Source organism: Puma concolor, chromosome E2 (assembly GCF_028749965.1).
Source record: "Puma concolor isolate L17-30 chromosome E2, mPumCon1.1.hap2, whole genome shotgun sequence".
Classification (NCBI taxonomy): Eukaryota; Metazoa; Chordata; class Mammalia; order Carnivora; family Felidae; genus Puma; species Puma concolor.
In genome coordinates, this window is record NC_141681.1 from 1,460,898 (window position 1) to 1,488,267 (window position 27,370).

Here is a 27,370-nt window from a genome sequence, read left to right on the forward strand (position 1 = left end):
CCCAGCACAGGAAATTGCTCAGCAAGGTGCTAATCAACGAGCCTGGTGAGGTCCCCTCAGGTGTCAGCGCTCCACCCTTGCTGGCAAACACCTGCCTCGCTCTCCGGGGGCGGAGGGGTGGGGGGGAAGGGTGCATGGGGGTGCAGGGCGGCAGGAGAACCCGGCCCTCCACTCTGTACCTGTGCGTGTGGGGCCCCACGAGGCCCCGCGACCCTGCGTCGCCCCCAGCCAGTGCTAGGAGGCAGCTCGTGGTGGGTTGACTCCCTCAGCCGCAGGCCTCTGCCCCCCCAGGCCTCCCCACCCCGGGAGGTGCCCGTATGCGTGCAGACCAGCCAGGGCCACCACCGTACCCAGCAGGCCGTGGCTGCACACGGGGTTTCCACCCGCTGATGCTGAAGGCTGAGCAGGAGAGAGGGCAGTGCAGGCTCAATGTCCTTCCCGAGGCACCTGGCTTCTGTGTCGGGGAAGGAGGCAGTCCCTCGCCCGCCAGCGAGAGGCCAGGCAGCAGGGCCGAGAGCCTCATCCTTCCATTAGAGCCGGCTGACGGGCAGTCAGCCCAGTCCCGTGCCTGCCTCGGGGGGGCCTCGGGGGGGGGGGGGGTCCAGTTCTGCATCCAGAGTGCGCACACGAACACCGGGTCCTGGGGCACGGTCAGGACTGAGTGCTGACTTTCACTCCGGCCACCCACCCACGACTGCTGCTGCTTCAGGGGAACCCTTGCGCCTGCTGGCCGCCTTGGGATGCCTTGCCAGCCGCAGGGGGTGGCCTCCTGGGGCCCACAGAAGAAATCCCAAGTCCCTTGATGCCTTTCACAAAGCCGAAGGGACACTTCTAGGATGGAATTTTCCAGCTCTGCCCACTCGGTCCCCGGGACCTGCCTCTGCACCCGCTAGGCCGCTGCCTTCTCACAGCGGCCCGACACCTCGGTCCGAAGGGGCCTCCTTGTGAGTTCCCTCTGGCACAGGGCCCATCCTCGGGGCTTGTGATTCCCTGCTTCCCTGTGAACAGTCGCTGGAAGGCATCTGGGACCCTCCTGCGTGTCCCCGGGGACTCCCTGGGCCCTTCCTGCCCCACCGTAAGGGTCTAGGGCACAAAAGCCACGGGTCTAAGTAAGTCCCAGCAGAGCAACAGAGGCTGGGCCCACGGGGAGACCACGCCTGCCACCCAGAAGGGGCCTCACACACACAAGACCCCAACCGAGTTGGTAACTTTCACTTTTTATAACAACGTATTTATCAAAGGGCGCGGATTCTGGAATCCGCGTCCCCTGCCAGTGACCATCCTACCTCTCAGCTCTGGAGCCCACTCTGCGGGGGTTTTATTCTGACAGATGCGGTATCACCACCCGTAAACCTTAGCGCGGGTTTGCGGGTTTGAGCAGGACGTGTGCACCGCTCTCAAAGCCACGGCCACTTCCTGTCTCCGCCTCAGTCATTGGAAACAAACCTCCCGACACCCGGAGGCTGCTTTTCCGGATGCGTGGGCGTGCACGGGCGGCAGACCTGGCACCCTGGGCCGCTGGCGGGCACACCGTCCTCGGCCGTGCAGGATCCGGGGCAGGAAAGTGACGGACCCAGGGGCGGGACCAGCTGGCTCTTCCAGCAGCCACAGGGACTCAGGCTTTGGCTCCTGGTCCCTGGGGAGATGGGGGTTGCTCCCCCCTACCGCTCCTGCGTCCGTCTGCGGGCACGGAGGCCTAGGCCGGGCAGCGGGGGGCACACGTGCCAGCCCCTCTCCTCGGCTCTGCTACCCAGACAGCTGGGCGCCTGAAAGACAGAGGAGCCGCTGTCACCCGCCTGCACGAGGGGGACCCCGAGGCCCGGCTCCTCCCTCATGCGGCGGCCTCCCTCCCACCGCCCGGGGACTCACTCCTGTGGCGAAGAGGCCTAGGAAGACGCCGGAAGGAAATGGGACAACTCCCGGGAGAACGAGCCCCCTAAAGCCCGCCGGTGTGACACACACTGCTAGGCCCTCTCCCTCTCGAGAAAACCAAGAGTGACCACGTTTCCAGGGCCCGAAGCCTTCAGTAGGGACGGTAGGAAACGCTGGAGACTTCAAGCTGGGACCCAGAGGTCGGGAACAGCTGACCTGCAGGGTGTGGACAGGCGCCCCGGGAAGCTGGTCGGCACCGGAGGCTCGGCGGACGCGCTGGGGGAGGCCGGGGGGGGCGGGTGCGTGGGGGAAGGAGGCCTGTGAACACGGGGCTCGGCCTCCCGCCTGCCCTTCCTGCTCTCAGCCCCTGCGCGCCGGCCGGGCTCCAGGGGGAGAAAATCAGCCGACCGGCTCCCAGAATCGCAGGCCGTGGGGATCCGAGCACCGGCATCAGGACAGAGTCAAAGTCGGAGCGGCCTCGGCGCTCGGCTTGTCCGACTTCAGGTGTCTGGGACGGAGACGATTCTCCAGGACCGCAAAGAGGGGAAAGGCCGTGCAGCGTGAGGAAGGGCGCAGCTGCGGCAAACGCGGAGGCTCCGACCCCGAACTCTACCGGCCCGACAGAATGAGCACGTCAGACACACGTGCCCCCCGAGCGTGCACCCGCGTGCCCGTCGTCAGGGGGCTCCTGGGCTCCGGAGCGGAAGGGAAGGAGGCGGCCGCGGGTGCAGGAGGGGCCCGGTGGGGGCGGCCGGCACCGGGCTCTCCCCCAGGAGGCGGAGTGGCGCTAGACGCCTTGCTCAGGGAGGCAAGGACAGAAGGACCGCGGCTACCATGAGCCTCGGGTCCGAGTGCCCCACGCGCTGAGGGCGGGGCCTCCGGGGCGGGCTCCCAGACTGCCGGGGCCACAGGGGTCCTCAAGCCGCGTGTGCAACTTTGACATAAACCGCAAACTCACAGTCATCCGCCGCCCAGGGCGTGGGGCCAAAGGAGCAGCACGGTGGCCCGCAGGTGGCGGGAGCTCGCCATCCAACGGGGGCGCCCTCCGCATCGCTGCCCACAGGAGCCCGTCCGGGGGGTCTGAGACTTAGCTTTATGAAAGCAGAGCCTGACAAGTGACACAAGATGACACAGGACAGCACCCCCGGGAGCCCTGGGAAACAAAGGATTTTTAAGCAAGACAAAAACCGAAAGACATGACACACTCAGGAAGGAGCTGCCAGCACGGGGGCCGGACCAGTAGCAGACTGTCCCCAGGAGCAGTCTGTGCCCCGTCGCCTGGCACAGCCTTCACTGTGACCCCGCCTCCCAGGTCGGTGACAGCCTTCCCTTCCGCGCACCCACACCCACGAACACGCGTGGCCGATGCCCAGCACGGCATCACTGGGTGTAGGTCCTGACTAGGACTTATTGGCCAAAACGGAAGATCCCTGGTTGGAGAAGCAAACCAGAACTCAGACAGCCGCGAGGCGGGAGGTGAGCAGGGCAGACTCGGGGCCCGAGCGCCCTTCCGGGTCCTTCTTCACCAGGGAAGCGGGGAGTGTAAGCACACGTGTACCCACCGTGTCCGTGAGAGCAGCAGCTCGCTGTGGGAGCGCCGGGGGCCAGAGACCCAGGCAAAGAGGGAGCCCCTCACACGGGTGACGGGGGCCGGCGGTGTGCTCAGCGCACAGGAACCCAGCACGCGCACGGCACGCATCACCAGTTCATGTTATCATTGGTCTCCAAAGCACAGTTTCTAAAGGCCTCTCAACACCCACTGCCGGGCGCGCCTGACGACCGGCAGCCTCCATCACTGCCCTCCCGCCTTACCAATAACGCCCCAGCGGACATCTGCACACACGTCTCTGCCCACTCTCCTCACTTCCTTGGACAGATTCGCAGAAACACTCCTGACACGATCCCACCTGCAGGAGGGGAACCACCAGCCTCATGGCGGCGAGTGCCAAGCGTTCAGAAGCTTTACCAATTTGGCGAAGGAGTAAATCTCGGTCTCTGTACTTTCCTCTTTCGTCACTAGGAAGTGAGACCGTATTTGATGTATTTTTACGGCCAACCGCCCTGCTCTACTGTGATCTGTCCGTCGCCTTTGCTGGCTCCCCCGGCCCCAGGGCTGCCTGGGCAGAGGGAGCGATCCTCTGGGGGGCACGGCTCTGGAGAGGACCCCTGTGTACCCCAATGCCCGCCAGGGCCCCTCTGTCGCCCTGCTGCTGAGTCGCCGTATTGTCGGTCCCCGGTAATAACGTCGCGTGCTCGCTGCGGAAGAAGGCAAGAACCCGCTGGTATTCTGGTGGATTTGCTCAGGGCACTTGCTTCCCGCGCCCTAACAACCTTCAGCCAACACGTCAATGTGTCCTTAGCACGCACGGTTCGTGAGGTCCCTTCTTAACGCTAAACAGCGTATGATGAAGTATTTTTTAAAGTCAGGCCGTTTTTGTTTCCTTATGTTCAGTTATCAGTGTCTTTGACACGAAACTGCTCAGGGGGAAGCATCAAAGGCAGCAGGAAGCGTAAGGCCTGCCTAGCTCTGTCCCCGTGTCCATTCTATGTCCCCAGCTCGATGTCCCCAACTCCGTGTCCTCAGCTCCACCCAGTGTCCTCACCTCCGTCCCGTGTCCTCAGCTGTGTCCTCTGTCCTCTGCTCCAACAGTAAGTTAACATAAAGGCCCGAGGGCACCTGGCTCCTGGGGTATCACCTGCCCCCTGCCCGGGCCAGTGCTGGTGCCCACGTGCGATGGTTTCTGAGCCCACGTGGTGGCGCTCCGGCGGGACGACAGCCAGGAGGGGTCACTGTGACTGCCAGAGGGTTTCTCAGGAGACCCTGGATCTCCTCCCCGAGGGGCAGCCACGACCCCGGTGGGGGGGAGGCTTGTAGGGAGCTCCCCGCACACCTGGGGAAGGCGGCAGGACCTGGGCAGGGATGGCCGGCGACCTCTCTCCTCTCCTCCACGGCGGACTCGGCCCTTCCCCGTGCAGCCGCCAGCAGCGGCTCCCCAGCAACCCTCCAGAACCCCACGGCAGGAGGGGCCGGCCAGGGAAAGGGTTAAGTTTCATTTATCCTGATTTCTATTTAATATCATGCTCTCCCCGCAGGAGCCGGCAGCTGTGAGCTGATTGCGCCCGCTCGTTATGCAGGCTGTATCGCTAATGGCCTGTGACAAAGGCACACGGCTTCCAGGCCTCACCCCCGAGAGCCAATTAAACACACACACTCCCTTCCTGTTTGCAGCGCATTACAATGAAATTAAACTGAATTTCAAAACCATTTTCTCCTAAAGACATCTCTTTACAATAATTAATGCAGGCTATCCCTTTTCAACGCAAATATTCATCAGCGGCAGTGACTGGATGCTTTCACGCTGACTGCCCACACTGTGCACGCGGCCACCGGTGCCCAGGGAGCTGCCACCGGCAAAGTCCACGGGGCTTGGGCTCCCGGGTTTTTAGAGAAAAAAGCATCTGCGGCTTTTCACCTGAACTTAAAAATAAAAGAAGACGGCCATGAAGCAAGTCAGGGACCATCCAGAGGGCTACAGACAACAAGATTAGCTCAAAATAAGCGTTTCTTCAACAATGCATTTGAAAGACAATGACACGGAGAGGTTTGCTGCTATGAGAGCGGCTTGTGTGAACGCGGTGTCCACAAAGGGACACCGCGCGGGTGCGAGCTAACGTGCTGACCACGTCCTGTCGTGGAGACAGGAGGTTCCGAAACAGGTGACCAGGGTTCCTGGGTCCTGACCCCTGAGCCCTCTGCTGACCTGCCGGGGTTCTCAGGGCCCAGCCTTGCTCCGAAGGCTGACAGACGTCCCCTCTACAAACCCTTCACAACCATCTGCACACCTGCTTTCTCTGCCCGGCACAGAGGGAAAAGGGGAGCCTGGACGCCTCCACCCGCGGCCGCTGGGATGTCACTTTTGCAGGCAAGTGACCGAACCACGGAAGCTGCAGGACCAGCAAGTCTGGACCCACGTGCCGCCTGGCCAGTGGGACAGGAAGGGGACACCTCCACGCCCCCCCCCCCCCCAGGAAGATCCTTCATCTGTCCCTTCAAACCAAACCCCCATCTGACAGGCCCACACGGCACCCTGAGACCGTCAGGGTCTATGTGGGTCCCCGCTCTGCCACTCGGTGACCCCAGGCCCACGACACCAGCAGATCAGAGTGGACACGTGATCCTGCCGTCCACAGATCCACGCCGACACGAGCCCGGTGAGGTGCCCGCGCGAATGCCAGCCACAGGCACACACTGTGGGGCCACGAGGCTCAGGGCCACAGCCACTGTTCTCCTAAGAGGCGCACGGTGACCCCACGGCACCCCGCTCCAGCTGCCTGCCATCTCTCCTCGGCTCTGCTCCGCACAGGAGAGCACGGAATGAGGCAGATTTCTGCTTACGGGGCCGCGTATGGTGATATGTGAAAACAGGCCTTTCTTTTTGGAAAACAGTGTCTTGAGATTCTTATGAAATGATGCATTCTCAGCACAGAAGTTTTACAAATACAGACAAACAAGAAGGAAAGGAGAAACCACCCAGAAGCAGACCATGCACATGTTCTAAGTGAGCACACACAGAAGTGAGTTGCTGTAGTTGCAAACCTAGCGTTCACAAGGTCTGCTGGGACCAAGGAGGGGAGGCGGGGGGAGGACAGAAAGGGCGAGGACAGCGGAGGGGCCGGGGCACGGAGCCTGAGCAGGCTCTGGGTCCCGCTGGGGGTGGGGGCCCCCACATCAAGGCAGCAGCACAATCCACCCAGGCATGGTGTGGAGAACATAAAATGACCCAGATGGAAAAGGAAGCACATAGTATCAGAAGGACCTAGGATCCTGCGTGGGGGGAGGGGGGACGAGAAGATTTACAAAGCAGGGGGGCTTGGGGAAGGTGGGAGGGAGGGGTGAGGAGGGTGTCTGACACTCAGGGGGCTCCTGACCCACGGCACGTGGCAGGACCACCAAGCCTCACTGCTGCCCTCACTTCAGAGGTTGGTGGGCTCTGGGGGCAGGGTGGGGACACAGCCTTGAAGATGGGGTGTCCCCTTCCCTCCGGCCCCCCTCCTACCTGTCTTGAACCAGCCGTCGCAGGTGAAGGCGTTTCTGGTTTCTTCTGGTTTGTCCCAGTATTCACGGAACACGGACGGCCCCCTGACCAAGAGCTCTCCTTCCTTCTCCGTGAACCCTGGGGTCACCTACAGCACAGGAGAGAAACATGTACCTCAGAGCACACACCTCGCAGTGTGGGGCTCCCCCTGCCTCCCTCGTGACCCCTGGAGACACGCACCCTTCCAAAATTAGACATTTTGTTGGAAATGATTAAAAAATGCATCTTTCTTGTTTTGTTGTTTTTAAATGTTTACTTGAGAGAGCGGGAGAGGAAAAAAGCGGGTGAATGCATGTGTACAAGTGGGAAAGGGGCAGAGAGGGAGAGAGAATCCCAAGCAGACTCTTCACTTTCAGCACAGAGCCTGACACGGGGCTCAATCCCATGAACCGTGAGATCATGACCTGGGCCGAGATCATGACCTGAGCTGAGAACAAGCATCAGGCGCTTAAGCAGCTGAGCCCCCGGGTGCCCTGAGAAATGCACCGCTCAGTCCCAGAGCCCAGGCAGACGGCGCTGTGCGGGGAGCTGTGAGGCACCGCGTTCGTCCTACAAAGCCCCGTCCTCTAGTGGAGGACGTGAGTCACTGACCCAGGTCCCAGCCGGAGCCTGGCTGGATTTGAGCCGCCTGTCCACTTGTAAAAGCTGTGATCCCGGCACCTGATGAAACTCCCGTCTTCAGGGTGCTTCCTGGAGAAAGCACACACACAGGACGTGTGTGTGAGGAGGCGTGCGTGGCCGGCTCGCGCTCCGGGGCGGCAGCAGGAGCTGGGTCCTGGCAGCTCCCGCGGGGCCTCCGCTCGGTTAGAAGGAGGCTGAGCGGAGAGCCAACCGAGAAAGGCTGGCTCGCGAGCAGGCCCCAGGTGTCCAGGAGAGGGCGCGCCCAGAACATGTGGCCCTGGGAAGCAGGGGGCTCCCTCTGTTGTGACCACAGCGCAGGGCAGGAGGGAGACTGGGTTTTGTAAGAAGCTGAGAGGCTCTCCGTGAAGCCAGAAGACCGTGCAGAGGACGAGCACGTCAAGAGGCCCCGTGGGAAGCTGTCAGTGGACCCAGCAAAGGTGACTGAACTGAGGCCAGTGCTGTGCTCTGACTTATCAACTCCCACCTGGAATGAACTTATTCTGGGGAAGAACCATCCCTCTTTAAAAAAAAAAAAAATCAGAGACCCCTTTAAAAGAGGCTGTAAAACTGTCTGACTCGTTTGTCTGAGGCCTGGACAGAATGTGGAATTCCAAGAACGACACAGCAGCTGTCTACTGACTCCTGAGCCCACTTCCTACAGACACAGCAACCCCACCCCAAGGGGACAGGGCTCCACGTGCAGGGCCCAGCCGAGCACCTGCCATCTAGCCTGCTTGCAGGAGGCAGCGTTTGTCTTTCAGCTGAACCAGAGACTTTATTTGAATTTCACCCATTTTTCCACTGCTGCCCTCTATCTGGTTCTACTGCCAAGGTCAGACTGGCCACAGGGCAGCGAGGCAAAGGCCCCGAAAATGAACAGGCAGGCACCCAACCCCAGAGAAGGCTGGTGCTGGATGACTGAAGCTAACTGGGTAACAGTAAAACAGTAAAAAAGTCAGCATTCTCCACTGGAAATAAACAAGGCCCAGAGTCTCATAACATAATACTCTCGCGTCCTGGGCGCAAGATTATTCAGCACGTGAAGAGCCAGCAAAATGTCAACTCTTATGGAAAAAGGCCATCTGTGCAGGACAAGGCCGGGCGGCACAGATGTTAAGCGCCCTTAACAAAGACTTTAAGACAGACATTATAAACGTGCTCCAAACGGAAGGGCAAACACTCTAGAAGTACATGGAAAAACTGAAAGCCCCGGGAGAGAAACGTTATAAAGCAAAACCAAAAGGAAATTTTAGAATTGGAAAGCACAGTAACAGCAGTAAAAAAAAATTCACTGGATGGGCTCAGTAACAGCACGGAGGTCACAAAGCAAAGTCTGAGAACTTGAAGACCGGTCAGTAGAACTGGCCCAGCCCATGTGAACAACAGGAAAAACCAGCCCTACCCTACTCCCTGCTGTAAGGGCCCACATTCCTGCTACCGGATTCCCAGGAGACGAGCAGCAAGGAGCCAGAGGGGTCGTGGGTAAAATCTGCCTGAAAAGTCTCAAGTCTGGTGAAACCCGCAGATTCAAGCAGCTCAGCGGACCCCCAAAAGGACAAACCCAAAGAAACGCCAGCTCAGACACATCATGATCCAAGCACTGCAGACCAAGGATAAAGGAAAAGCCTGGCAGTGGCCAGAGCGGATTCGCACCTCAGACGACCACCACCTTCTCACCAGAAGCCGCGGAACCCAGAGAAGCAGGACAGCACCTTCCAAGCATCAGCCCGGAACCCCAGGTCCAGTGAGAGTAACGTTACGGATGGAAGAAGGGACAAAGACACTCTTAGATAAAAAACAAGACAGCCTGTGGCCAGCAGATCTGAATTAAAAGAATTGCCAGAGATCGTTCCTCAGACAGAAGGGAAATGAGGCCAGAAGAAAACAGGGAAGCTCAGAAATGAAATAAAAGCATCAGAGTTGGTAAGTACCTGGGTGAATAAAACTGACTATTCTGTTCCTCATGAGGTTTTTCAGTTTTGAGTGCTGAAAGCAAACATTATAATCTTGCCTAATGGAGTTTATTACCCCTGTAGAGGTTACACACGACAATGGTGTTTGCTGAACACAGAGAAGGCAAAGGGACCCGTATGTGGTGACAAAGATTCTTTACTTGACCAGACTTTAGTCAGGCTCCCAAAATTTATCATAGGCCCACCTGTGCCCTTCCTGTAAAATCTAGTTTTTTTTTTTAATTTTTAAAAAAATCTTGGTTTATTTTTGAGAGAGAGAGAGAGCGTGAGCAGGGGAGGGACACAGAATATGAAGCGGGTTCCAGGCTCTGAGCTGTCAGCACAGAGCATGATGTGGGGCTTGAACTCACGGACCTCGAGATCATGACGTGAGCCGAAGTTGGACGCTCAACCGACTGAGCCACCCAGGTACCCCTGTAAGATCCAGTTTTAACAAAACCCTGCTGTTTGAGTTTAGCAAGAGTCCCCTGCTCTGATACCTGGTCAGCCTCACATCTGGTATCACCCTCAGGCGACACATGATCACCCGGCCTGCCCTCAGCAAAGATCCTGTCAATCCCGCCTGCTGCTCGCAAGAACATGTCCACAGACCACACTGCACTCAGAGCTGAGCCCAACCTCTCCTCCGCACTGAAAAGCCCCACCGCAGGGGGCCCTACACTTATCCCAGTGTCCTGGATGAAGTCTGCCATGCCATTTTTAACAAGTGTCACTGAGCATTTTTCTCTTTAAAAAAAAAAAATTTTTTTTAACGTTTATTTATTTTTGAGACAGAGACAGAGCATGAACGGGGGAGGGGCAGAGAGAGAGGGAGACACAGAATCTGACACCAAGAAGACCTAAATGAATGCAGAGGCATACCATGTTCATGGATCAGAAGACTTGTCATAGTGAGGATGTTAATGTTCACCAAACTGATCTACAGATTTAGTGCAATCTTGATCAAGGTCCCCAAAGGATTTTTTAATACATACAAACAACCTAGTTGTAAAACTGGAATGGCAAGCAAAATAATACCAATAACTAAAACAGCTCTGAACAAGAATAAAGTTGGTGGCATAAGGCTATAGTTCTGAGACCCAGCATAAAGCGACAGTAGTCAAGACTGGTGTTGGCAGAGAAACAGATACACAGTTCAAGGGAGAAGAGCATACAACCTCTGTATAGACCAGCTCAGATATGTAGCAGCCCTCATGGGTTCCATACCATAAAGACACACACATCTACCAGTCCTAATTTTCGTACAGATTTGCCAGGGAGTCTCTGGACTACGGAAAGCAAGTACCAAGTAACTAAAATAGGCCATCATTTCTTTATGCCAAAAAAAACACAAATTTTTTTTCCATTGCTTCAGGGAAAGAGGGAAAACGAACCACCAACTTGAAGCTCTAAATACACATGCACCCGTTACACAGTGGTTTATGTGATACTGACTCATCAGACGGACTTTGGGACAAAGGAGTCAACTTAATTTTGGTCACTGACATTTGTAAGTTTTAGAGACAAGGGTATGAAGGCTTATCAAGGGTGAAGATAGGGGGCCGCCTGGGTGGCTCAGCTGGCTAAGCGTCCGACTTCAGCTCAGGTCACGATCTCACGGTCCGTGAGCAGGCTCCACGCTTAACACAGAGCCCGACATGGGGCTCCATACCATGACCCTGGGACCGTGACCTGAGCTGAAATCAAGAGTCAGGTCCTCAGGGCGCCCAAGTGGCTCTGTCGGTTAAGCATCTGGCTTTGGCTCAGGTCACGATCTCACAGCTTGTGGGTTCGAGACCCACGTCGGGCTCTGAGCTGACAGCTCAGAGCCTGGAACCTACTTCTGACTCTGTGTCTCCCTCTCTCTGCCCCTCCCCGCCGCCACCTTGCGCTCTTTCTCTCTCTCAAAAGCAAATAAACATCAAAAGTTAAAAAAAAAAAAAAAAAGAGTGAAGATAAGCCAGGGGAAGGGGAACACAGATGAGAACATTATCACAGGAAATAAAGGATCTAAAACCGCGCGTAGCGATAAACGTTGCCTTAGACTACGTTCCATCCCCTGGATCGCTGGGTCACAAGCGGGAGCAGAGCCCCGCAGGGGTTTCTGCTGTGATTCCTGAGACCTACTCAGAGTTAACACCCCACATCTGCTGGGACGAGTTCAGAGACAGGCAGGCGATCAGCGAGGCCCACACCCGGTGCTCTGGGGGCCCCAGCTGTTGCCAAGGATAGGCGGGTGCGGGTTGGATGGGGCACACCCCCAGACCTGGGTGCCCAGCAGTCACACACAATGCTGCTTCGTGCTGCAGCCAACAGCCTGGGCTGTTTTCATGGGGACCCTCGTCTTCGTCTTCAGAGGACTCACACGTAGGACTGTCACGTGACCGAGGGCACGGGCACCCACGCACAGGTACCACTCCGTTTACCACAAGCGGCCATGCTAGAGAACCGCCAGCACCGGAACGGAGCCTTCCCCGTCTGGAAGCAGCCTGAATGTCTTTCTCTGGCAGCGGCAGGTGCTAGAAAGCCCCCAGGTACAAGCCCGGACACCTGCCCAAGTTCACAGTGAGGGATCCGCTCTAACCGCCTGTGGAGAAAAGCCTGCTGGAGTAAGAGGCAGGAATGCAGGCAGGTAGGCTATGGGCTGAGGAGGCCGGTGAGGGCGGGTAGGACCCACGGTAGGGCCCCTGTCCCCGAAGGTCCCCAGGTCCCTCCTTGGCTGCGGGCCCCCACTGTGTCCCGACGGACGGCTGTGTCACTCGGTGCTGCCCACTGCTCGGGGCTGGAAGGATCTGGGTAGGCACGCAGGGACGGGCTCAAGGCAAGGAGTGGCTGCTCGCCTTCCGTGGCTTGAGCGCGCCCTTCAAGGGCACGTGGGGCCAGCGCTGGTGCAGGCGGGGGGAGAGAGGCACGGGGCAGCTAAGGGCTGGCAGACACTCATCCGGCCCGTCCATCCTGCCCATCAGGCGCCGCTGGCCTTCCCGTGAAGATTCCCGGATCGGGGTATGGCCACCTCCTTCCTGGCCCTCGACACAGAGTCGGTAAGCCCACTGCATCCACGAGGCAGGGGACACGTGGCAGATGATGGTCTGTCTGTCGGAGGGGAGCGCCTCTGCGGGGACAGCCTGGTCACCCCACCCCCCACTGAAGTCCAGAGCACGAGCGGGCCCTCCGGCTCTCCGCCCCCAGTCCTCGCCCTGCCGCAGGTCGCATTCAGCCGTCGGTGACACACAGCGGCGACAGATGGCAGGGACAGGCGGGGGCGGGGGAAGGAGCGGAGGGGAGCCCGGGAGAGGCTGGTGGCCGTCAGGAGGACGGGCGGTCGAGCAGGCTGCTGTCCGGAGCGACAGCCCGCATATGGACAAACAACAAGATAATTAATTTTTAAGGGGGAACGAGGGAAGCAGAGCTCGCTGCCACCGCCCCGCACCAGCCGGAACACCACACGCGGTGTGTCTGCGTTCTCGGCGAGAGACGATGTTTCGTGTGCAGGCCAGCGTGTCACGGACAGCCGGGAAGCCACTTGTCTGCTGCCGGACCTCACTGGTGCTGGCCGGCGCTTGGCTCTCTTGAAAGTGAGCACTTGGAAAACAGATGCCGCGCGACGTGCTTGTAGGTTTAAAGGCGACGCCGGCTGGGCGGCCGTGGCATGTGGAAGATGCACCATAGCAAACAAAGCTGCCGGGTCCTCCAGGCAGGTGCGGCCTTGACCGCGGCCCGGCAGCCAGGCGAGACAGACACCGAGAAGACGGAGCCACTTCCTGTGCATCCAGAGAAGCGTCCGGGCAGGGGAGCCCGAGGTCCCGCCAGACAAAGCTGCAGGCTTGGGAAGCGCCAGCTCAGAGCTGCAGACGGCGGGACACTTGGGTGTCCCCGGGCTTCCGGCCACGTCAGCAAGCAGCCACAGCCAGGGCAGCCCGCGACGGGGAGACGAGGACACACGCTGAGGACCGGCAGCGAGAGCCCATACGGTGCCCCGGCAGACGCGACGAGGCTGGCACTCACAGGCCCGGGCATGTGAGCCGCCCTCTGGAGCCGTCAGGGACCTTCTCAGACACGGGCACCACCCGGCTGCCGCAGCCACTGGGCGTCACAGGCGTGCGCCCCTCCCCGCCTTGCTCCGGGCCCGTGAGAGCAAACACGGAATCTTCCCGCCATCTGGGAAGCACGGCTCGGCCCAGCTGTTCCCTGCTCCTGTCTTCCCCAGGGCTCCCCTGTACGGTGCAGAGACCCTGGCGCCCCCTGCCGCCCGGCCACTCACGCCTCATTCCCGGTGCTGGGTTCTGGCCAGAGAAGCAGCAAGGACCGTCAGGCTACACAGGCCCCGGAAACACCGCGACTGGGAGCCGGGCGACGTGCCGTGCCGGGCCGAGGGCTGACCCTCCCCACGGGGGCCCAGGGGCGGGGTCTTCTTGGGTAAACGGAACACCTACTTCTTCACTGTGAACACGTTCGTAGCACTACACCTAAACCACCATCTCCACCCGCTTGCTTGACCATCTCCTCGACCTCTCACTCCAGACACGGAAACTGAGGCCACGGGGCAAGGTCACAGGGCAAGGCCTGGCACAGGTACGGAGCTGGGAGCCACCTCTCCAGGGACAGAAGCTGACACGTGGGTCCAGTGGAGATCAGTCACACGGACGTCTAGTATGGGCATCGGCTATAGAGAAGGTGATTTCCTTTTACATCGAGGTTCCAGTCCCACCGACCCTCAACTTTTCTGTGGTTTCTACTCACCGACGATCAGATTTGCAGCTACTAGAAACTTCACTGAAATAAGACAGTAAGTAGCATCCCCTTCCTCACCCTGGTCAACCTAGAGTAACAGCAAAGCCACCAGATTCCAGCGGTTGGCGGCAGCCTTCGTTCTCGGGGCCCCGTGAGCTGCCCGTGGTGGCCTCGCAAGGAACCAGCCACACCCAGCCTGGGTTTACTGAGTGGAGACAGGGCCCCGCCAGCACAGCGCTGTGAACCAGAGGGTGCCTCTAACAACCTGTTTCAACAAGGGCCGTCCAGAGGCTCTCACGACCCACAGTGGATGGAGCCTGAGGAGGCGGGCAGAGTCTGGAGGTCGGGGCCCAGCTGGCCTTGGCCCTGCTCTGCACACCGTCCATAGGGCATGGTGCCCGGAAACACCAGTGGGTGCCCTCAGGAAACACCAGCCTGAACCTGTGTCGGGGCCCCAAGGAAGAGACCTTCAACCTCTGGCCTGCTGGGCGGTCCTGGCCGTGGGACACCCGTGTGCCACCAGCGGAGCACAGGGCAGTGGCCCACCTTTGTCTCCTTCTCATTTCCTTCCGCGTGGAGCACGTAGGGATAGCCCTCCTTCTTGGGGTTTTCTGAGACAATGCGTACCTCCACACCTGGCAGCGGGGTCCCCACGGAACCTGCAAAGACAGAGAAGGAGAGGGCTGCACGCCTGGACGTCCTGCACAGAAGATGGTAGATGCCAGAGCGGAGGGGACCCAGTCACCTTAGGGAGGCTCTCGGCACCCGGGCCGAAGGCTGGGGCTGCCACCACCTCCCCCTCCAGCACCTAGCTCTGCTGTAAGGGCACACGCGTCGGTGGCCTGTCCCCGGGGTCACCACAGAGCACCTGTGTGCAGAAGGCCCAGGAGGGACAAAGCAGGCAGGGAAGCCTGTCACCCGCTTTCTGGTTCATTTATTAGGCAGCCATGGTTTGCTCGGTGTGTTCCGCAGCACGGGGGCAGCGGTCTGCCGTGCGCTGAGGGCAACGCGCAAGTCCCCACGGTGAAGGACCGTTGTGGCGGAGGTCCCGAGACCAAACGCTCAGCGTCTGCGAGGACTCACGTCCACTGGAATCAGTGAGGGATTGTCACGGGACAGACACCCGGGAGGCCAACTCTGAAACTCTACATCCGCACAGGATTCTGGGATCCTGGCCTCGTTTTGCCAGAAAGCCGCTGTACTATCCTCACGGCCCGCCCGTCTCTGCATCTGAGGTCCTGGGGGGCGAGGCCAGGGCGGTGTCCCTGATGGGCGGGGCGCATCCGGACCAGGTCCCTTCTGGCCCTTCGCGTTCTTGTTTTGCTTCCAAAGATTTTAAAAATCAAAGTTAAATCTATACAAGATACAATCACTCGTCACAAAGCGCACAACTCAGTGGCATTCAGCACACGCGTGACGTGGGGCAACCGTAACCGCCAATGGCTCCAGAACTTGCAGTCACCGGGCGGAAACCAGAGGCGTCAGCAGTCACGCGTTCTCCCCCACCCCCACAACCGTTCATCGGTTGCCTCGGCGGGTCTGCCTGCTCCGGACACTTCTACGAGGACCTGAGACACGGGTCCTCCCCAGTCCTGCTAGCAGTGCACGTGCATGGAGCCCGCGGCCGCGCAGGCAACAGGACTCTCGAGACGCCACACGGGAAGCGAGGGAGTCTCCTCCCCAGCGTGAGACACGGATACCAGACACAAGAAGCAGCCTCTGAACCCAGCCCCTCCAGCCCCCTCCTCCTGGCGCCGGGCTTGGCAGCCCCTGGGCGCAGTGGAGACCAGATGCAGTGTTCCACACGCAGTCTAGACGCACTTGCCAGGGGACCTCGAGGTCTCCTTTTCTGGATTAAACGGCCCCTTTCCCTTAGACTGTGGCAGTGACAAGTTTAACTCTGCTGCGTAGACTGTCCTTTCCTGGGCCTCCCGGCCTAGAGAGGTTGACGGGCTGGCGGCTCCCAGAACTCGGCAAACACGGCGCTTTCTGGCACTGCCGTATCACAGAGGGCAGGACTCGGGCAGCAGGTGGAAAAGGCGCCCGGGAGGAGCGGTCTCTGTGCCCTGTGCCCTCCACGCCACCACCCGCCGGCACCGTATGGGAGCACAGACCGGACACACGCTTCTTACCAGAAGGGGGTCCGTCCTCCTCTCTGAGAAACGCCAGCGCCCCCCGTCCTCGTCCCCAGCTTTCAATCCACTGGTTTCTCCTCGGAACATTTTTTAAAAGGAGGAAGCCGTCCTCCTCGGCTCCCCCTGCCCCTCTCTGCTCTTTTCTCCCTCTGAACGGCGAATGCTGCCAGCCGTTAAGATTTGTAACGGACGTGCCGACGGAATCTTGATTCATTACAGCATCGCGGACACGACAATACAGCTAAAACCTCCAGGCAGGGATGACCCTGGTTTCAGAGGCCTGACGTCCCGCAGGGTGAGGTCCACACAGAGAAGACCCAGTTCGGGGCGGGGGGAGGGGTCAGCAATGGAGCCCGAACCCTGTCTGTCCCACCCCAGCTGGCGGGCAGACCACAGGCAGCCACCAGCCCGCCCCCACGGGGTCGGCTCCGCCCCCTCCTAGCGTCCCCCCCCCCCCCCTCCCCGGGGCACAGTCATAAAACGCAGTCTTTAAAACGGTCCCCAGCCCTCCCCAGATAACCGCAATTGGCCCGTGGCTCCGTCTGGAGTCTGGGGAGGGCGGCCAGTCCGCGGCCGTCCCGAGAGAGGGGGGACAGGCCGGTAAGGCTGGAGCTGCCGTCAGCGCTCCCCCGAGCCGGCTGTAGAAGCCGCTGGCGCCTCTGATCTCCACCGCCAATTAGAGTGTGATTAGGCCCAGCGGCGCCTGGCTGTGAATTATTCATCTCCTTTCATGGTACGTGAGGGCCACGGAGAAGGAACAACCGGAAGACTGACCCAGAGCCTGACTCTCAGCAAACAACCCTCTTCCAAGGCTGGCCTCGCCCCGGGCGCCCAGGTCAGGGTGTGAGAACCTGCAAAAACGGGTCCTGGCGTTCCCCGGACCCACGGAGAGCGCCACACTCAGAGGCCACACAGGCAGCAGAGAGGGAGGGCCAGCCCGGGGCGACCCCGAGCCGGGAGCAGGTACGGGGGTCCCGAGTGTGACGCGAGCCCAGCCCAGGCATCACGGTGCGCAGACAAGACCAGAAGGTGCCCAGGACGCCCTGTCAACCTGGTTTCTCCAGAAACGACGCCACTTTGCTTTTTTCCAAAGCAAACAGGATCGAACCCGCCTGCTGGAGGCCTGCATTACAGAAAAAGGTCACAGGTATTTGATTCAAAGGTAAGACGAGCGACGAGGCCTCTGAGGCCTGGAGGAGAGCTGCAGCCTAACTGAAGATTCCAGAATTTCTGCCCAATAAATCTTGGGTTTCAGAGCCTTTGGGATCCCCCTTCCGCAGAGGGGGCCGGAAACGGCCAGGTCAGCTGGGCACGTTTGCGTGACCTCTGTCCAGGGCGGCTGCTCTCCCTGCTCACCTGAGGACCCTGCCCCCCCACCCCCCCCACCCCCCCCACCCCATTTGCGGTGAGCCCCACGCGGGGCCTCCCTCGTGGACTCCATCCTGTCCTGGCTCCTGGTCTTGGCTCTTGGCCTTGTGTCTGCTCTTATAATTAAGGCCCAGAAGGCTCTCTGTGCATCTCTGTGCCCTTCTCTGTGCCTCCAAACCGGGCCGTGCTGCTGCACTCCCGGCAAAGCGGGTGTCCTAGTGCAACGGCACGAATACCTGCTCTGTGGCACAGTGGGTGTGCAACCCTGCCGCCCCCCAAGCCTCAGGGTCCTGGTCTGTCAATGGGTAAGAGCGCCCCAGCGCCAGGAGCCGCTCTGCATGCGGTGTGGCATCTTCTCAGGCAGTCAAGTGCTCATCTGCCTTCGGACCCCATGACCCCCCTCTGAGGACTCTCCCACGAGGCATATGTTCGCACGGCACCTGCACACAGACGTTTATGACAGCCCTACTGGTAACTGGCCCAAACCAGACACAGCCCAGCGTCCTTCGGCTGGCGAAGCGGTAGCAAACAGCGGCCGGTGCGCACCGCGGAATTCCGCTCGGCGCCGGAAAGGACATGTGTCCATGTGGACGCCACACCCCGTGAAGGGACCCAAAAGGCCATGTCCTGTAGGACATTCCAGAAAAAGCACAGAGACAAGGTGTATGCCTGCCTGGCCTGGGTTGGGGGGGTGGAGTGCTGAGCACGCACAAGGGGAGGGTCTGCGGCATCGGACGTTTCTGTGTCTCGAGTGTGATGGGGGCTACATGGTTAGGTGTGTTTCCGACTCACAGACTGAACGTGGACACGGTGAGTTTTATCGTACGTGCGAGATACATGCATGTGTGGATATAATCACAGACACAGAAGTGTTTGGTCTTATTTCTAAATGCGATCCCTCTCGTGTTGTGGACACCATGGAGGGGGTGCCTTGTGAGGACGGGGAGGGAGCTGAGAACAGAAACGGGGAACGTTCACCTCCTGGGCTTGGGCTCCGCTGTGGACTCCTTGCTAAGGACCCGGGATGTGAAAGTCTGAGCTGAAGTTGGAGCGGGGCGCCGGAGAAAATGCTGAACTTAGGAAAGGTCATCCAGACAGATAGAGGGCTCCCTCACCCCTGCCCCTATACCCTGCGTGGTTCCTGGATGGGACGCTCTGGCCAGCGGCAAGCCTGGTCTGCGCGGAAGTGGCAGGGGCACAGGCCCCAGCCACCTGGCCAACACCCCAAGAGAGTTCTCCGGCCCAGCAGGGCAGCGCGCTCCCCAGACCGCCCCCCCCCCCCGCCCCCCGAGGGCTCGGGGCACAGGGAGGGAGAGGACGCGGCTGGTGGGTACCTGGCGTGCGAGCCGTGGTCAGGGGGTTGGACAGGGCCATGCCGATCTCCGTCATCCCATACCGCTCCAGCAAAGTGTGGCCGGTGACCCTTTGCCACTTCTCCAGCACAGGCAGGGGCAGGGCGGCGGACCCCGAAACCATCAACCTGCCGGCACAAAGGGGACAGACGGTCTTAGGGACCGCAAGTGGACACACACAGCTCTTCACTCGCCGCCACTGCCCTACGGTTCAGGACGTGAGCAGTAGTTGCAGGCTAAATTCTAACTCTGTTTTTTGAAATGAATTTGTCGGGTGTATCTTAGGGTGCAAACGAGTCTTTCAAAGGAATGGGTAATTGAAGTAAAAAAATAACTTTAGGGTCTTTGAAGGCATTCTCTGCGAGCAATACGCCATTTATGAACCAGCCCAAACCTCAGCAGAGGTAGTAAGGCTTTGGTTTGGGAGAAACTGCTTCCAGGTCAGAGGGCGAGAGGCCGCCGGAAGCACACGGCCCACAGATGGGCGCTGCTGTAGCCGGCTGGCTCGCGGAGGGGACAGTCGCTCAGGCAGCCCCCCCGGGGCGCTCCTGTCCCCGCCACACAGCTGGTTCTGTTTCTAGTTCACGAGGTGAGCTCACGAGGACCCGCCCCACCACGAGCCCAAGCCGGTGAGGCCTTGGGGCCTCTGCCTCTCGGAAATCACCCTGGTTTCCTCTCTCTGATCCCACGCTTGCCCTTGGCTCTTTAGGTCTGGGGAACATGTACGACTGACGCTGCTCTTGTCCTGGGGGCCAGATGCCTCGTGAGGGGGATGGGAGGCGGCAGGCAGGCAACACCGGATGAGGAGCAAAGCAATGGGGGAGGGGGCAGAATCACGGCCATGTCGGACATTGGCTCGGATAATCCGGAATTCTCTCCAGGAAGCACAGTGGACGACCCTCCTGTGCTCCTCCTAAGAAGCGGGAACCAGGGGCGTGGAGCGGGGTGGAAGCCACAGGGACACGCGCACAGATTTCAAGGTCAGGCTGGCGCAGCGGCTCACTCGGTGTTCCGCTGACTGGCTATGCTGGCCTCATGGAGCCACACTCGGGTGACGTGTGCCTGCCGGTCCTGTGAAAAGTCACGGACTCTCAGGACTCCCACTGCAGCGACAAGCAGGGAGAAGCGTGCGGTGTCTGCAGGTGCACGAGACAGAGCGGAAGAAGCCTCACGCCGCCGAAAGGCCCAGAAGATCCTGCGTGTCTCTGTCAGGAAGCGTGTTTGTCCAGGGATGTGGGAGGGCAGGGGTGGGGGTGCTCTGGAGGGGGGGGGGGGCGCTCAGGGGCCAGAGCTAGAGACCACGGCGGAGAGAGACGATGGGGGACTGCGAGGAGCCATGCTCATGAGGGGTCAGAGTGGATGGGGCAGCCCTCTTCCTTCAGACTGGACCACCAGACAGACAGACAGGCCGGCAGAGAGACAGCTGCACCTGGACAGACACGCAGCGAGATACAATACGGACGGACGTGCGGAAAGTACAAACGGCTAGATGTAGACTCTACAGGAAAGGGAAAGTGCTGCCTCCTAAAACCTAGAACTGCTTTACTGGAAGTAAGTTATATGTGTGATCTTTCAGACTTTCTGGGTAGGAGAGGGGACTGTTTTCACTTACCTAATTTTCTCCTCACAGACCGCACGTACAAAATCCTGGACGTGAGGCTGAGTGAAATGTTTGTCATAATAATCCATCAACTTGGCATATATTGTAGGCACCGCCATAAATACGTTAATTCGTGGAGCTTCAGAACTTAAGAGCTTTTCCCAAACCTAAAAAGGAAAAAGGAGGGATACGGCAAAAACGTGAGAAACCACACACACACACACACACACACACACACACACGCTCAGACGCGTGCCATCTGCTTCCAGAACAGTTTTCTTTGTGGAGACCGCTCCTTTCCTTCGGCTCTGAGGGGCCCGTAAGCGGCTCCCGTCACTCTCACGGGGTGACACAGCCTCTGGCCACTCCGTGGACCCGCTGTGCCAGCGACACTGGTGTCTGCTGCAGGGTGACCTGTGGGGGACAGCAAGTCGCGAGAGGGGGCGCGGCTCCGGCGTCGGCCCGGTGTCAGCAGTGGCGGGGCACCTCACGCCCTCCCAAGGGGCACCGGTGAGCCCCGGGTCAGCACAGCGCCTGGCGCCAACAGAGGTGGTGAATGCGCCACCGTCCCGGCTCATCGGAAAGGCACGTGCATTTCGTGTCACTGGGCAACAGACGCTTCTTGCTTTCGTACAAAAGCGCTTCACGTGTCGCCTAGTCCTGGAGGCAGCTGGGGCAGCACACTCCCCCCGCGGCTCCCCTCCCCACGGCGCTGCCGCGTAAGCCCCGGTCATGGGGGGGTGGGGGTGGCACAGAGCTCACGGCACTGGGCCCCCGGTGCCCCGGACACATGCAGACCTCGGCCCATGGCATTCGAGGGCCTGGCACCTCACATGCTGCCCCTTGACCGGGCTCTCAGGGAAACAATACCGTTCCTTTACAGACAATGATGGGCACCCCCATGTGACAAAGCACTGAGGAAACAGGAAGATGTGACCCATAATTAGGAAAAAAAATGTCTTTGAGCAGAGCCTCAAAGATCCAGATGTTGGAATTATCAGACCGGGAACTGGAAGCGATTACAACAAACAGGCTACAGAATTTTGAAGAAGAGGTGAACAAAACAAGAGAAAATCAAGGATCTCATCGGGAATGTGGAAATACAAAAAAGAACCATCACAAAACCAGGAGATTTACTGTCCAAAGTCACGAGTTCCCCGGACAGACTCAGACACGGATAGGAAGGCACAGAAGGACAGAAGCAGTCGGGCACAGGCCGGTGGCAAAGGTCTACACTGAAAGTGACGGGACAGGACAGGAGACAGAGCAGTGCGGGCGACGCACGGGCAACCGAGGAAACGGTGGCCACAGCACTGACGAGACGGCGGTCCTCTGCTGCCTGGCCGCAGCGTCACCATGTCCCCTGGGGCCCCAGGCCCCTAGCCGCATTCACGTGGGAGGGTAAGGACCCAGCAGAGCTGAAACAACTGTGACAAGGGAGAGCAAGCGTGGACGACTCACAGCTCTCAACTCCCCACCTGCTCTAAAGCAACGGTGGCCAACGCAGCATGCTGCTGGTCCAAGCTCAGACTCCCAGATACGGGCCGACCAGCGCCCGGAAACAGACCGCCACGCACGGCCAACTGGGTGTTGACAAGGGAGCCCCCCTTCAGCCGGGGAGAGGTCATCTTTCCAGCGGACAGTGCTAGGACAACTGAACACGTACCTGTAAAGGATGAATCTGAGACCCTCACCGCGCCCAAAAGTTAACCCAGAGTGAATCAGAGACCTAAATGCATGAGCTCAAACCATAAAACTTCTGGAAAAAAATCTTCGTGATCTTGGTTGGGCAAAGATTTCTCAGCGGTCACGCCACAAGTGTGATCTATGAAATGAACGGATACGATGGATTTCACCAAAACACGTGTTTCAGAAGATACCATTAAGGCAATAAAAAGACAAGCCAGACCGGGAGGAAATGTTTGCAAACCATCCATCTGATAAAAGACTTACATCCAGAACATATGAAGAACGCTTACGACTCAGTAAGATAACCCAATTTAAGAGGGGGCAAAAAACCTAAACAGACGGCTCACCGAAGATACAGGGGTGCAAATAAACCGTGAAACATCGCTCCACCTGACTGGTCAGTAAGGAAATGCAGATCGGAACCACAAGGGATCTCACTGCACATCCTCCACAGTGAATGTAGTGGTAACTTCCAACAAGTGCTGGTGAGGATGTGGAGAAACTGAGGTCCCCGCACACTCGGGTGAAAACATAAACCAGGAAAGAACGGAACTGGAAAACAGGTTGGCGGTTTTGGAAAACACAAAATGTAAACCCGTGCCGCGATGTGGCGATCCTGTCCCTGCAGGTCCCTGTAAGGCAAACGGAGACAGGTCCACACGAGGGTTTGCGTGCGAACGCTCACGGTAGCGCCGCTCCCACCGGGCAAAACTACGAGTCTCCCACGGGCCCGGCGGACGGTTCAGGGGCGAGCGGAGCACGTGCGGCCGCACGACGGGGGCCGCTGACCCCCACGCTGCAACGTGGATTGAGCGGAGACGTTGTGCGCAGTGACAGAAGCCGGACACAGGACACTGCGGGCGGCAGGACTCCCCGTACGTGCAGCGTCCAGGAAGGGGAATGCGCGGGGACGGCGGTGGATGGCGGTCACCGCGTGGGAGCAGGGGTTGACACAAAGCCCGAGAGACCACATTTATGAAGACTCCCTGAATCATTTACGGTGGTGACTTGCATGGCGTGAACAACGCGTCGACAGCCGCAGGAAAGACGCGACACAGTTCAGGGAAACGAGCTGGGAGGCTCACGAGCCAGCGGGGGGGGGGGAGGGGGAGCACCCCACAAGGGAAGGCCGGGTCATCGCTGTGCAAGTTACGGACTCCGGACTGTTTAAAGCAGCACGGGTGCATTGGAGGAAAGAAAAGACCGACAGGACTGTGAGCCCGAACACAGGAACGATCGAGAGAACAGAACAAAAGCGCCAACCGCCAACATCAGAGTTAAAGGAGACACCACCTCAGAGCCCAGGCACCCCGGAAGGACAGGGAGAGAAGCACGAACTCCTTCATGCCAATGCACTTCACAATTTTAACGGTGCACAATTTCTTTTAGAAACAAAAATGGGGTACCCGAGTGGTTCAGTTGGTTGAGTGCCTGACCTTGTTTTTTTTTTTACTGTTTGTTTAATTTTGAGAGAGAGAGAGAGAGAATGCGAGCGGGGAGGGGCAGAGAGAGAGGGAGACATAGAATCTGAAGTAGGCTCCAGGCGCTGAGCTGTCAGCGCAGAAACCGACATGGGGCTCAAACCCACAAGCTGTGAGATCATGACCTGAGCCAAAGTCAAATGCTTAATCGACGGAGCTACTCAGGTGCCCTGAGGACCTGACTCTTGATTTCGGCTCAGGTCACGATCCCAGGGTCGTGGTATGGAGCCCCATGTCGGGCTCTGTGTTAAGCGTGGAGCCTGCTTGTGATTTTCTCTCTGTCCCTCCCCCCCCAACACCCCCCCCAGCCACACTCTCTCTCTCTCTCAGAAATAGAAAATAAGCACAAGTAAAATAAACACAAAAACTTACCAAAACTGACACAAGAAACAAAATAGGAACCATTAGAAGTCTTGAATCCGTTAAAGAAACGGAACCCTTCGTTAAAAGCCTTCCTGGAGAGGTCTGGCCTGGATGGCTTCCGTGGTGAGTTTGAGCAAACCTCATGGGAGGGACAGCCGCGGCCTTAACACCAACCTGCCCGGTGGGGACAGGCCCTTCCCGAGGGGAGCACGGCCCCAACACAGAAGCCCAGCGAGGACGCCCCAGAGGGCTACAGACCTGCCTTCCTCATCAACACAGATGCAAAAGCCTTAACAGAACGTCAGTAAATCAAACCTAGCAACACATAAAAGGACACCACGTCCCGACCACGGGAAGTCTGGGCCGCAAGGTTAGGAAGCTAGAAACGTGAAAACCTTTGATCAGCATAACCAGCCGTGTTAGCAGACTAAAGGGAGAAAGAGATAACAAGCAAATCAAGGGGGAAGAGGCTGTGTGATCATCGCGATAGGTAAGACACCTGTGATACCCTGTCCCCTCTAAGAGAAGAAGTCTCCGCAGACAGGGGACGCGACAGGGACATCCTCAGCTGGTAAATGGCATCTACAAACCCAGCAGCTAGCATCACACTGAACCGGGAACCGTCAACGCTTTCCTCAAGACCGTGAGTCAAGGATGTCCACGACGGTCACCAGTTCCAGATCAGAGTTACAGAAGTAAAAATTGTCTGTGTCACAAGACAGTGTTAAAAAAGACACTGTGAAGCACCAGACTGGGGAAAGGTTCATAGCGTGTAATTCTGACCAAGGCCTTCTACCCAGATTGTATAAAGAAGACCTACAAGTCAATAGTAAAAAAAAACACCTCAAAGAGATTTCGAATGGCCAACAACATATGAAAAAGTGCTCAGGAGAAATACGAATTTTATAACAAAAACAGGGTGGTGCTGGGCACGCAGGAAGGTGGCTGAAATGCAAAACCCTGGACAAGTGTGCTGTGCTGCCCTCCTCGCTGCCGACAATAGCAGGGAGCAGAAGCCACGGTTCGGCAGTTCCTCCTGAAGTCAAACGCACACGACGTCCTGACCCAGCAGTCCTACCCTGGGGTATGTACCCCAAGGAAAGGAAAATCTGTCCCTGCAGGAAGTTCCATGACGATGTCCTGGCAGCTTTACTCGTAAAGCCGAAGTGGAAAGCACCCAATGTCCCCCAACAGGAGAATGGAGGGACAGAAGCAGAGAAGGGATGAGCCACTGTCGCGTGAACGCGGACACATCTCAAGAACGGTCAGGGACGGCAGTCTCTGTGCCCCCATCACTCGTGAGGCTCAGGAGACCAACTGCCCTAGAGCAGGATGACAGAAGAGGTGGCTGCGTCCGGGGGGGGGGGGCCAGAAGGGGGCACGGCCAGCCTCGCAGGGCGGGGACAGCGGGCCTCGCACACGCACACTCACCGCAACGCGGCGAAATACACACTATCTGGGCATCACACCTCAACAGAAGGAAGCAAAAACACACACACGGGCACAAATCCAACCGTCTCGCTGCAACGGCTGAGAGCCACTCGACCGCAATGCCAATATGCGCGAGGACACGGAGCCACCCTCACGCCTTGCCGGTGGCGGTAAGCGCCCTTCCACACGCGTGTCCGTGGCAGGTCACGGCCGAGAGACACGTCCACAGAAACAAAGAGCCTTACGAGAGTGTCCTCAGCGGCCTGACTCACAATGTCCTCGGACTGGAAACCATGTCCTTCGATGGCAGCACGGGTAAGCAGTGGGACCCAACACGGTGACACAAGAGACCAAGGGAGCCTCAGGGCAGCACAGGAATGAACCTGAGCACGGTGCGAAGGGCTGAAACGTCAAGTCCGTTCCAGCGAGTCCGTTCAGGGCAGTCGTGTGGCCGGGGTGGGGGGAGCAGGGCGGAGAGAGAGGACGGGAAGGGCCTAGTCCCGCCGGGAAGAGGCGTGTGCGTGCCAGGACCATCGCTCGACCGTCCAGACGGGTCTGTCTGTCTAGAAAGTGGGCGGGGCCTCAGCCATCTCAAAGCTGCAGACTCTCTGTTCACTTAACACCACCAAGGACCCCGCAGCTAAGAAACAACACAAACAGATGAAGGGCAGAGTGAGGCCGAGAGCCTCAGGGGAGGAACACGCCGTGAGGACCGGCACACGGGAGGCCCGACAACGAGGCCCCAGCTGGACCTCCCGCTGTGGAACGAAGGAGAGCCGGTGCGGTTGGCTGAGCCACGGACCCCAACGTCCGATTCTTAATCAACATGGATACGTCACCTCGTGTGGCAAAAGGGGCTCTGTACCTGCGGTTAAAGCTTTTGAGGAGGGAGGGTACCCTGGACACGCAGGTGGCTCGATGTGACCACGGGGTCCACGTGAGGCAGGCAGAGCCCGGGGCCAAGGGCACAGTGCCGCCTGATGCAGGAGGAAGCCAGGACCAGCTGTCCCGAAGGCCTGCAGATGGGAGCCACCTCTGTGCACACCCTGACATCACCCTGGAAGACTCACCTTGGACTCCTGACTTGGGAACCGTGAGGGATCTGTGTGTTGTCGTCAGCCCCCCGCCCCCGCCCGGTCTGTAATCCTTTGTTACAGCAGCAACGCAGAACTCACACAGCCACAGGGTCTCACTGCAGAGCAAGGCGCCCCTGGTCCCGGGCGCCCAGATCCAGCCATGCCCGCAGCCCATCCCCTGCTTACCAGCTCTGCGCTGAACTCGGGCAGCATCACACAGGTGGCGCCCACCCAGAGGGGACACAGCAGCTTGTTGACCACGCCGTGCACGTGGTGGAGCGGGGAGACTGTGGAGGATCACGTCGTCCTTAGTCCATGCCCACTTGTGGACCAGCCCCGTCACCTATGGGACGAAGGCTCGCCTCAGATGGAAGGAAGCCACCAGGCCGGGAGGGGAGGGGATGGGAGGAGAGTAGGGGAGGGGAGGGGAGGAGAGGAGGGGAGGAGAGGAGAGGAGGGGCGGGGAGAGGGAGCTGGGGAGGGGAGGGAGGGAGGGGAGAGGGGAGGGGAGGAGGGAGAGGGGAGGAGGGAGGAGGGGAGGGAGAGGAGGAGGAGGGAGGGAGGAGGGGAGGGGAGGAGGGGAGGGGAGGAGAGGAGGGAGAG

At 59.1% G+C, this 27,370-nt stretch overlaps 1 protein-coding gene and 1 long non-coding RNA gene across 4 annotated transcripts in view; one reads left to right on the forward strand and one right to left on the reverse strand.

Annotated features, from left to right (window-relative positions):
- Nucleotides 1–27,106, reverse strand: part of LOC112857522 (malonate--CoA ligase ACSF3, mitochondrial) — a 46,111-nt gene extending 19,005 nt beyond the window's left edge. For 2 of the 3 annotated variants that reach the window (XM_086688630.1, XM_086688631.1), the window contains exons 1-5: nt 26,954–26,995; nt 20,740–20,894; nt 19,110–19,255; nt 14,819–14,931; nt 6,930–7,056 (exon numbers count right to left, since the gene is read on the reverse strand). In XM_086688630.1, coding sequence (XP_086544756.1) covers nt 6,930–7,056; nt 14,819–14,931; nt 19,110–19,255; nt 20,740–20,894; nt 26,954–26,980 — 568 coding nt within the window. In that variant the 5' untranslated portion in view covers nt 26,981–26,995. Of the gene's footprint in view, nt 1–6,929; nt 7,057–14,818; nt 14,932–19,109; nt 19,256–20,739; nt 20,895–26,953 lie in introns of all 3 variants that reach the window. The other variant, XM_086688632.1, reaches the window with a different exon arrangement.
- Nucleotides 1,211–5,137, forward strand: LOC147573283 (uncharacterized). The gene is made up of 2 exons (XR_015244573.1): nt 1,211–4,521; nt 4,966–5,137. It is a non-coding gene; the product is annotated as an uncharacterized LOC147573283 (long non-coding RNA).
- Nucleotides 27,107–27,370: the final 264 nt, after the last annotated feature.